The sequence below is a fragment of the Colius striatus genome, chromosome 15 (genome assembly GCF_028858725.1).
Source record: "Colius striatus isolate bColStr4 chromosome 15, bColStr4.1.hap1, whole genome shotgun sequence".
Lineage (NCBI taxonomy): Eukaryota > Metazoa > Chordata > Aves > Coliiformes > Coliidae > Colius > Colius striatus.
This window is the reverse complement of record NC_084773.1, coordinates 2,381,628-2,393,276: the sequence shown is the minus strand read 5'-3', so window position 1 is coordinate 2,393,276 and position 11,649 is coordinate 2,381,628. Positions and strand designations below refer to the sequence as shown.

Here is an 11,649-nt window from a genome sequence, read left to right as displayed (position 1 = left end):
CATTTCACAGGTGGAACAGTTGTTTGAGCTCCAACATGACTCTGGTGTGCAAATGTCATCATTGCACACCCATGTCCCTTGCAAACATCCATCACTTCCCTCGTGGAATGCTGCAAGAGGTAGAAAGAGACCTTCATCATCCTTGTTTCACACTGCTAGCTAAGGAAATCAAAAAAGGAAGAGACTGAGGAGACACAGAAAGCTCATGGCAGAGCTGAGAGTAACAGCTCCCATCACTCTTTTCTAATCTGTTTTCATCTTGAATTCTTAAGAAAACAAAACAAAAATAACCACAAGAAAATCATTTAAAGAAACATAAACAGACTTCCATAGCCATCCTTGTAAATCTAGTCCACAGCTCCATTTGGATTTCACCATCTGTAGTGGCCATTTTATCTGCTCCCTATGGCAGAATTCCCATATCATCCTTCTCAGTTTCTTTTGAAGCTGAATTACCTGGAGAACCAGACGCTGCTTTCTGCTTCAGAAGCTGGGCCTCATCCAGAAACCTGGGTTTTGCAAATGTCACGGTTCTGAAAACATTAAAGAGACCTGAAGTTATTTAAGAAGTCCAGAAAATGGAACAAGACAAACCCCTGCCATGCCATGGTGCCACTGAGACAAGTTTTTCAAATTAAAAAAGTCATTCCAAGTGTAAAAATGCTCAACTGCCTGACTAGAAATGTAAAGAGATCAGAAAAGGATATCAACAGGGTACACAGTCTTTTGAGTAAGAGACCAAGTAAGTACCTGGAGAGATGCATAAAGTAAAGGTAAAACAGCTTGTAGCACATACAACATCTTCCTTACAGATTTACAGAATCACAGAATGTCAAGGGTTGGAAGGAACCTGGAAAGATCATCCAGTCCAACCCCTCTGACAGAGAAGGAACTCATCCAGGTGGGTTTGAATGTCTCCAGAGAAGGAGACTCCACAGCCCATCTGGGCAGCCCCTGCCAGGGCTCCCTCACCTCAACAGGGAAGAAGTTTCTCCTTGTGCTTCTTTAGAATCTCTTCTGTTCCAGCTTGTCGCCATTGCCCCTTGTCCTATCATTGGCCATCACTGAGCACAGCCTGGCTCCAGCCTCCTCACACCCACCCTTTATGAATTTGTAAACATGAATGAGGTCACCCCTCAGGCTCCTCTTCTCCAAGCTGCAGAGCCCCAGCTCCCTCAGCCTTCCATCAGAAGTGAGATGCTCCACTCCATCATCTCTGTGGCCCTGCACTGAACTCTCTCCAGCAGCTCCCTGTCCTTCTGGAACTGAGGGGCCCAGAACTGGACGAGGTCTCACAAGGGCAGAGCAGAGGGAGAGAAAAATCTCTCTCCACCTACTGCCCACAGCCCTTCTAATGTACAGATTTTTCTGTACAAGTGTTTTGGTTTCAGAAGAATAAGCAATAGGTCTGTTCTATGACTGTTCACATTTGGTATACCCTGCAGCACAACTACAGACAGACCAGAAGGCCACAATTCATACAGTTTTACTCTGTTACAGGAGCAACTGCCTTCTCAGGGAGACAATGCAGGTAGGAATGCTGTCACCTAGTTTCAGCACTAACAAGCTTCCCAGGCTTTGTGATATCAGCCACTGCAGTAAATGGCTCTCCACAAGACACCACACATTTTATTTCCTGAAGTGCACACATCCCTTAAGAATGTGACATACTATTGTTTCTGATTAAGAATCATTTTCAGCAGCACCAGAAAAGGCTGTTTAACAGAGCTGAACCTCACTGCACTTTCAGTCTCTTGGATAAAGGATTTGTTGCCTCTGTCCTCAGATCATTGCTATATGTTGTACCTGGACGTTGGTAGTACAGGACATGCCACATCTAAACTGGTTTATCTGGGAAGAACACATTCAGTAGCTGAAAAGAATACAGGCTGGGAATTTAAAGCAAGGTGGCCAGCTGGGAGAATGGGGTTTTCTTAACCATGGTTTTGCACTTAAATGAGAACTATCTGAAATAAAGACTTTGGATTTCCATTCAACATCCTACATTTTATCCATGTCTACAAATGCCTGTTCTCTTTCAGCAGCTGCAAGATTCACTTGCAGACACACTCACCAGAAATGCTGCTGTTCTCATGACACACAGAACACCCAGCAACATTCACCTGCAAAGCCCAGTTCATCAGTGTGTGCTGAAGGCACTAAGAGCCCTTTCATCAGTGTCATTACCTTTCGAGCAGAACAACAACCAGACTAAATCTTGATCAGGAGAAATTCCTAAGTTTGGGCAACAAGAGGAAGGAGAAAGCACACCACAGAACAGAGTGGATTTGTTCTCTTGTGCTATCACCAACTCATTCTTTGGAGACACAACAGGAACCTTGAGAAAGTCATTTAAGAGTTTATATTTTTTTAGGTGACGTTCTGGGTGATGTATCTGAGATACACCCTACCCATGACTCATTCCTGTTTCCATTACAAACAATGCCCAAGCAAATGTGATTCTTTTTAGCTGTTAGTTTCTCAAGCCCTGAACCCTCTAACCTTTTCTACAACCTCAGAGAGTTGTGTGCTAATTGTTAAGAATTTTACCACTGAAAACTATTAAAACAAATGACTTCTTAAACCAAACAGTGAATAACTGCTCCTAAAAGCAGAAGAGAACAAATAGGGAATTATGCTACCACAGCAGGATAAACTCAGGATTACTTTCATTGCCTCAGAAAATGACCTCATGGTAACTTGACCCAATACAAATTCATAGTTAGAGAGTTGATGCACTGAGCTCACATGCCAGCAAAGCCTGCTCTGCTAGCAACTGTTAGCGTTGACCCTACTTTCAACCTTCAGAATGCAGGAGGTACCCTGAACAGCACCACTCTGCACTTTTGCCACGTCCTAACACTTTCAGCTGAGCAACTAGCAGCAGAATAACTCCCAGTTCCTCCTCTATCCAGTCTCAGGGACACTGTCTTATCCCACAAGTTATCTGAAGTGAAAAGGTACGAGTGAAGAGAAGAAAAAACAGGCACCAACAAGTAAGCCAAGCAAAGTCTGTCATTTTATGTCATTCTATCACAAACAGCTACTTCACTCTAAATATACTATTAACAGCCTGATCTAGGTGACCCTGCTTCTGCAGGGAGGTTGGACTAGATGATCTCTAAAGGTCCCTTCCAACCCCCACCATTCTATGAATCTGTGATTAAAGGGCATCTTGATGCATTTGCTCCTTTCCTATAATGAGGAGACACGAGTGCAAAAAGCAGCAGTTAACCACTTCTGAAAGCACAGCAGAATTATGAAATGCTTAAAAAAATAGGTACTGAAAAACAACTCCAAATCTTCAGCTGTAGTTTAACACACAAACGTTTCCCAGTGCAAGCACAACATTCCTACCTCGCTGTGCAGGTGTCATCTGTCCTTGACGGATGTGGCAAACCACAATCAGATCTTGCTAGTCCACTCAGATCAGTTTCTGCTGATGAATTAAAACAGGTTAAGTTTATTATTAAGTACTTTTATGTTTTGAGAGCTCTAGTAAGGCTAACAAAATGCACCTGCAAAGCTCTAGGAAAACATGGTGAGAAGACTCATGCGAGTAACTCAAAAGCATGATCCATTTAATCTCTGTCTCCAAGTCAAGGATGAGTTTGAATAAGCCTAAAACTTATAAAATCAAATGGTTTTTGAGGGATTTTGAGAGATCATGCAGAGAAACTAAAACATAATGAGATAGTTATACTTTACTTCTGAGAAAAAACAGTTCCATAATAATTATTATGCTGCAATTAAGAATTAACAAGTCATTAAAATTAGGTGAGAATATCCAACTAATTATATTTTGCTAGCACTGCAAGTCCTATCTGTATTTAAGTAGGTACTGATGTCAGTAACATATCTTAATGCCTGAAAGACTGCATGTATAAGAAACAGTACACTACTTTTGCTTATGTGTTTTAATCATGGTAGGGGTTGGAAGGGACCTTTAGATATCATCTAGTCCAACCCCCCTGTCAAAGCAGGTCCCACCTAGATCAGGTCACACAGGAATGAAGGAATTATTAGGAACACTAATAAACTGCTCCAATTGCTATTCCAGCAAATGCTCACAATGTTACCAGTGTCCAGATCTCTTACAGAATGTGTAGAAATATCCAGGTATTGAGTCACCACTTTATGTGTGCCAGAAATATGGTATAGTACACCCACCTGCCTCCAAATGTCATTGGATTACACAACAGAACCATGCTACAGTCACAGATTTCAGTGTTAATCACCCAACATTTAACCTATCAATGTACTAGCCTTAATTACAGTGAGATTAGAGCAAGCATTGTATGGAGGCAAGGAGAATTTGCACTTGAATAGCTGAATACGATCCCCACAACAAACAACAACATTTGCCACTACCTGGACATAGCAAAGATGGAGTAATGCAGTATTAGGCTACAAACAGGGTACTGAGAAACTGCAACAACTTACCTGTCTCACAGAGCACAAGTACCACTACATCAAATAGCACACAGTTTTTCAAAGTCAGTGAAAAGAAACCTAAAGCAAACTGCAAGACATTCCTTTCTTCCTTAACACACAATGGGTTAACAGGTAGGCCAAACGTTGAATGATGATTTTCCAGACATCTGAACTCTAAGCCGTGTTCCTGCCCTGCATCTCTTTGAACACACCTTCTACCTCTGCAGACTTCAAGATTTGGTCCATTGATCCTCTCTGGGTCTATCACTAGATGGCACTGCTACCAAAACACAGATCCATTCTGCCAGCCTCGTTACACCAGGAATTAATCTACTTCAACTATGCATGTCATTAATCCTTAGTTAAAACAGAGAACTAACTAGAGCTGGTGACACAGTGCTCCCCAACACAATGTCAGCAGCCCTGCATCAGATGCAGATGTAGGAAGAAACCATATTATCTGTTGTATCCCCAGTACCTTACTGCAGTAACAAGGTTTCCCTTGGGATAATTCTATCTAAACCTTTGGCCAGATGTGACAAAATCACAGCCAGAAGGCAGAGGGAGGATCTAGCTGTTAGTTTTGTTTTCATCATAAAAAAATCTAAAGTAAAGGAGAATAACCAAGACAGACAAACTGAAATCAAACATTTTTGTTTGCATTCTCACACAGTTACTGAGGCCAAAATCAAATAATTGCTTCCTAGTGCATTTTTTGACTGGTTTTATTCATTAAAAGGTTCTATGGAAACAACAGTAAACTGCCTAAAAGCAGCATATTTAAAACCACAAGGTCTATGCTGCTTGAATTCAGCCCTTTGGTACATACAAGCATTCAAGGCCTCAGATGATGATGAAACACATTCTGCCATGACCTGCTGCCCCAAGTAGCACACTACTGGTCATTGTGTTGCTCAAGGAAAGAACATTTCAGCTGTTGGCTTTTTTCCTCCTGCACAATGCAGGTCTTGGTGTCATTTCTCACAAAGCATCCAAGCAGTAATCCTGGTGTAGCAAAAGAATTACTGAAGTCCTCCTAGAGAGCTCTGTAACACTCATTGCTAAAGTATCTTTCTGCTTCCTCAGCTTCAACACATTCTGTAACACATCAAGTTGTTATCTGTGTTGAGGAGACTGAAAAACGAAGTACAGAACAATGACACAAAAGGTTTCCACTAACCTTGGTGGCCCAGCTGGCAAGCCAAAAACCCACTTTTTTTTCAGAATTCTCAGCATTATGTATTTGTTTTGATTTTCATTAATTAAGTTTTCATTCATTTGCTCTTGACTGTTGTGAGCTGTAACCCTCATGATCTCCAGGTGCAGATTTCTGTGTGCTTTCAGCAGAGCCCTCTGCTCAGCTGTGCCCCATGGTGCCCAGGTGCAGATAAACCACAGCTCTCTGGCCCAGTACCATGAGCAGGGCTCCAGAAGGGACAAGGAAAGCTAGCAGCAGGGTTTAAGAAGATGCAGCTACAAACACACTGCTGCTAGATGGAGAACTGGACACGAGGGCAGATTCTGCTGTCATTTGTGGCAGAATTGCAGCAGGTTCTCAAGGCAAGGCCAAAACTGGAGGCAACTGGGATCCCACCAAGGTCAGGAATAAGCTCATACTTCTCCATCTGGATTCCAGCTATTTGCCACCAGCAGACAAAGAGCAGGAATGTGGGAACTTTTATTCTAGTCATGGCTCTAGATGTTAACACAATCACTGACAAACATGAAGCAGTATAAAACCCTGATGCTTTTTTCTGGTGTTCCTTAAAAGCATCCTGTAAGACAGCTGAATCTCTTCAATTCATTCTAATTACAACACCCTCAGTTTTCCTGCAACACCTTGTCCCCTCAGAGGATTCCTCAGTCCTGTTCCTGCTCACCCATTGCTCAAAGTGTCATTGCATTCACCCATAAGCTAGTTCCAGTTTCCATATGTTATACCTTCAGGAGCAAGAGCTGAAGACTCTTCCCACACCTTGGATGCCTTTGCTGCTTTGATTTTTATACAGCTGGGTGCTGGCTGACTCTCTTCAAATAATTTTCTTTGCAATAGCACTGTGTGTTCTACATCACCTATCAGGGGAAAAAAGAGTTACAGCAAAATCAGTTCCCAGGTTTCAGCTCCCCATTGCTTAGTCTGGTTGGGCCATTCAAATACTGAGCAATGATTTTCCCACAGCACCTGTTCCCCTCTTCCTACTATCTATAGAAGCCACTCTGAGACTTCAGTTCTACTCACCTGCAGACAAAAATCACCAGTTACAGAGATTTACCTCAAAAGCCCACAGAAGAACCTAGCAGAACTTGTTCTCCTCTGTGTATGGCACAGCAATACATATTCAGAAGAAAGTATTGGGGCAGCTGAGGCTTGTGGGAATCCCAGAACACAGAGACTGCAAACAGCCCTGGCTGAGAGGACTTCACCATACAGATTCCTCTGAAAGGGTGCAGCTGCAGGAGGGGAAGCTGTGAAACCTTTGTCTTGCCTTCCTCCTGTGGCTACAAGGTAAGGTTGCTCTTGAGAAAATACTCAACTGCAAACAAGTCTCTGCTTCTCAACAGCAGCTACTCAGGTGCTCAACCTACCCTAAAGAGCAAACCCAAGTGCTCTCAGAAATGTCCACCAACCACTATTTGCTTACAGATCCCACCAGATCTGAGCAAACATTCGATTTACAATTACTCTCAGTTCAATCAAAAGAAACCCAGCCCTGTATTAACTGGCATTTGGAACCTCAGAACCTCACCAAATGTCCACCCACTAGCACACATGGGAAAGAGAGAACAATCACAGCATTTTACTAGCAAATTATGCATATTTTAGTAGGAAAATTAATTTGAGCAGTAGTTTCAAGACATCAGAACAAAAGACACTCCATTTCCTACAGGTTTCATCTCATGCTTGGTTCTCTGGTATTTAAAGACCAAGATCTCATTTCATACTTGTTTGTAAGAGCCCCAATAAGGTCTCTAACTTGACTATCAAAAATTAGCTATAAATTATAAAATAACTGCCTTTGAAACCACTGATCTTCAAGCTAGCATGGCCAAAATTTAGGGACAGATTCAAGTCATGGGGTTGTGGGAGACAAGAAGGGGCAGAAGATGAATCACAGAATGGTGGGGGGTTGGAAGGGACCTTTAGAGATCATCCAGTCCAACCCCCCTGCAGAAGCAGGTCCCACCTAGATCAGGTCACAGAAAGGCAAAGATGCACAGCATAACAGCATGGCTGTACAAGTTTGGCTTCTTCTCAGGACAACAAAAAGAAGACCCATCTTTGCAAAGATGAATGCATTCATTACTAGCCAACAGCTTCAAATCACTCACTAGTTCTCAGATTATAGGCCTGTTTATCTTTTCCTGCCACCAACATTTTCCAGAACTCATGCATTCACTGAAACATCAACAAGCAGGAATTATTTTAGTATGAATGACATATGAATGCCAAATAATCTCAACAATAACTTTCCAACAGGTGCAGTCACAATTTCAAGGTATGTTTTATAACGTGCTTGTTTGCATTAGACTTACCAACAGCCTCTGCATCCCCTTCTAGTGAAGAAACTGTGTTTGATTTACTAAGCTTTGCATTTGAGGCAACTTTGTCCTTGGTATTCCAGATTTTTAAAGTGATTTTGTGATCTTGTAGTTTTATTAGATACTCATTAGTGACATTGATATCAACACTATGGCTCCACGATATCCACAGCTTGTCATTTTCCAACCATGGTGTAACAGCCTATTAAAACAAGAGATGAAAACCTTTCCAGGAGCTGACCAGCAGTGCTGAACTTATATTCACATGCTGGCCACTATCCCCACTGCTCTCAAAGTGTCTTATTTCTCCAGCTTGTGCTGGCTCTTACATGCCCTCCTCACCCCCCTTGCTGTGTAAGAGCAGCATATTTTGCTGGATTCAAAGTATTCTTATACTAAGTCAAGTTCTGGTATGAAAACCTGAGGTAAGAACGAGCAGCAATTAAGCTGTTGCTCAGCGTGAAATAGTGGATTGAAGACCTAACAGAATACTGTAAAAGCAAATATACACACTTTAAAATGCTGAATTGCTATTTATGAAATTAAAGGATGACTAAACTTCACAGGAATGTGGTGGTAAACTGTAAGAACAAAACACTTATCACCGATGACAATATACCACATGTTAACCAGCAACTTGGCTCGTTCAATATCGTGCTGATGCTCAGGAGAAGCGTAAAGCAATCAAAGAGGACAAAACCTGAGAGTATCCAGGTTGCTTTAAAACCAACACTCTCTCTCAAAAGAAAATCAAACTAATAATTTTTAGCTTCAAATGTTTAGCTTCACCTCTTTAGAAAGGATTTCTTACCAAAGGTGCACTCAAAAGGTTACATATCTGTTTTCCAGGTCCCTGGATTTGAATGTGGAGGATTCAGTTAGACATGAGCCTAAACAAAACACAACTTGCTAAATTCTCCAAGTCCCTTAAAAATCTTCTTCTCCTCAAGAAAAATCAGAGGCATAAACTTCTATTAGCAGAGGCAAGTTCTGTCCTTGATATTTGTTCTGTATCTGTGTGTGCAAACAAGGCTGAAGCAGCTGTTAAAACAATATGCAACTACCTGAAAACATTCTCCTACTTTCTATATAGGACATTTGGGATTACTTAGCTTTATCCTTTTACCTTGGAACTAGATTCTGTAAATAGTTTTGCAACCATCCCAGACAACATCAAATCCAGTTTTCTAGGTACGAGGTCGTCTGGTAGAAGGAAGTACTCAATGTGATAGCAACGATGAGTTCTTGCTACAGTTCCTGATTCATCGTGTATTCTCTTTCCTCCTTTATGAGGGGGATTGGGTTTCTTCTGCTTTTGTCCTAGAGAGAATATCAGAATTATGTGGAAGCATTAAATGTTATCAAAGCGGATACTTTCAGTGGGGAATTAATGCTCTCTGCAATGAGCAAATGGTAACAGGCATTCCACTGGGACAAGTGGAAAATGACTGAACACAGATGACTTGTGAACACGAAACTCTTATCCCCGTGTGCAAACCTGAAGTTCTCAATCTAGGTTTAACTACTGTAATAGCCCATAAAATTCCTGGAACTCCCCTCTTCACCCTCTCTTCCTGCAGCATGACATCAGTGGCTGCAGTCCCCAAGGAACATACTTCCTGCTACCCAGGGAACTTCCATAGAGCACAGTTGAACACTGCTCAGAGGAAGCAGCTCCTGCTATACCCCAACACCCCTGAGCCACAGGAGAATCACAGCTCAGCTGCTGAACAGCTGCTACCTTCCCCTAAAATGGCAACACCACCTTTAAGCTACCCAAAGTCATGACTATGCAAGTGTATATGTCAAAGACTACCCTTTACTTTCATTATTAGATTAATATATGATTAATAAGCACCAGCCAAGATCATCAGCCTGAATAACTGTGACTACTGAGGAGTCTGGACAGGTTTCCAGTCAGCAGTGACCATCACTCTGCCATTTTCTTGAGGAATCTGCCCAGGGAAGTTCAAATTAATGAACGCCTTTTCTAGCATTATCTCCTTAAGCCATTGAGGACTCTGCCACTCAAAGTGATGAAGTATGAAAAGAAGGGTTCTTAGGGACAGCTGTGTGAGGTACTGACCTGCAGGCAGGGCAGGGACAGCTAGAGAGGCTGTGAGTGTGCAGGTGACAGTATGGGAGCCATCCAGTGCCGCCGAGCTTTCCTGGGGAGGGAGCCTGCGGCCTTCACCCACGGCGGCCGGACATCCAGCACTCACAGGCACCTCTTGGGTTTCAGCTTCAAAAGTGCCTTCAGGGCACATTGTGTTTGGGTCTGTCATCTCTTCTTTGTCATCTTCCTCTTCTCCCACTGCCTTTGAACTCTCCTACCGTTGCGTTGCTCTCTCGTACAGTCAGACGGTGGACTCAAAGGCTACAGAACCACACAAACAGCTTTATTTTAGTGCTGAAATACAAGTCCCTACCACAGCCAAAGCAGGAGCAAGGAAGGGTAGAGTAAGGAGGTCCAAAAACTCCATTTCAAAGCACGTAACACATATACCCAACAAATTCATTTTAGGAGCAGGGACAACCCACTCACCAGTCTCCATGGGACCAGCCAGGTGACGGCGTGTTCAGCAAACAGCAACACAAGGCTCCAAAGAGTGATGAGGGGGGATGTCACCCAAGGCTGTAACCCACTGGTTCTTGCCTAACTGCAGGGGACAGCTGAGTCAGGAGAGGAGCTTCCCTTCAGGAAGGCAGGGGAGGCCCTACTGCCCAAGCCCTGGGGACCAGGCACCTGCACCAACGGCCTCCCGTAGCCCTTGGCTACAGGCCCTCGCTGCCGGAGGCTGCCGCTCTCCAAGCTGCCAGCCTGGCTCCTCAAGCACCCAGCCCCGCTCTCTGAGCCCCCAGCCCTGCTCCCCAAGCCCCCAGCCCTGCTCCCCAAGCCCCAGCCCTGCTCCCCGAGCCCCCAGCCCTTCCCATACTCAGGACCAGGGAGAGCACAGCCTCCTCCCAGCAGCCAGAGCTGTGGCCTGACCAGGACATGGACTCTTAGGAAAGGGTTGAATCTGGAAATTCAGTAAGCATTGCCAGAGACACCTAGGACTAAAGCAAACAAATCAATCCAATCACATTCCCTTGCAAGCATTTGCAATACTTATTTCTTTTCCCACTGGATGTATTTGTCTTTGTGGCCTTGAACAGGGTTAATATATTTATGGAAGACTGGGCAAAGGAATGAGACAAGAATTTTCTACAATCAGTAGTATGCAATCAATTAGGCATGCAGCTAACAAACTGAGAAAATGCCTAAACTTGTTCACTGTTCAGTAATTTGAGAAGAACAGCCATCCAAATGATGCAGCAGAAATAAGACCGAACCAGACAGGAACAAATAGAGATATGCTTTTCTGAGACAGTAACGTGGGATTATTTGAACAGTAAACTGCAGTGTGAACTCAGGCACATTAGTTGTTCACCACCTCCCTTTTCAGAGACTCAGATTGCCTGAACTACAGCTAACATATACACACAACTTATGTCTCAAACTCCCCTTCCTTAGCCTGTAGCAACACCATTGCAGGATTAGTTCAACAATCATATACCAAAAAGAATTAAGCACTTTGTCATCTTGCACAAATCACACGTCCCATTTTTCATACAAACAGCTCGATACTCCATTCTGCTTTAGTCCATTTAGTCTGACAATATTTCACACAAGGG

General features: G+C 43.1%; 1 protein-coding gene across 1 annotated transcript; it reads right to left on the bottom strand.

Annotated features, from left to right (window-relative positions):
• Window positions 1-3,230: 3,230 nt before the first annotated feature.
• Window positions 3,231-10,529, bottom strand: LOC133626865 (uncharacterized protein CFAP92-like). The gene is made up of 6 exons (XM_062008652.1): window positions 10,520-10,529; window positions 9,101-9,294; window positions 7,969-8,176; window positions 6,376-6,507; window positions 3,358-3,439; window positions 3,231-3,240 (listed from the first exon to the last, which is right to left on the bottom strand). The coding sequence occupies exons 1-6, from the start codon at window positions 10,527-10,529 to the stop codon at window positions 3,231-3,233; spliced, it is 636 nt and encodes a 211-aa protein (XP_061864636.1).
• Window positions 10,530-11,649: the final 1,120 nt, after the last annotated feature.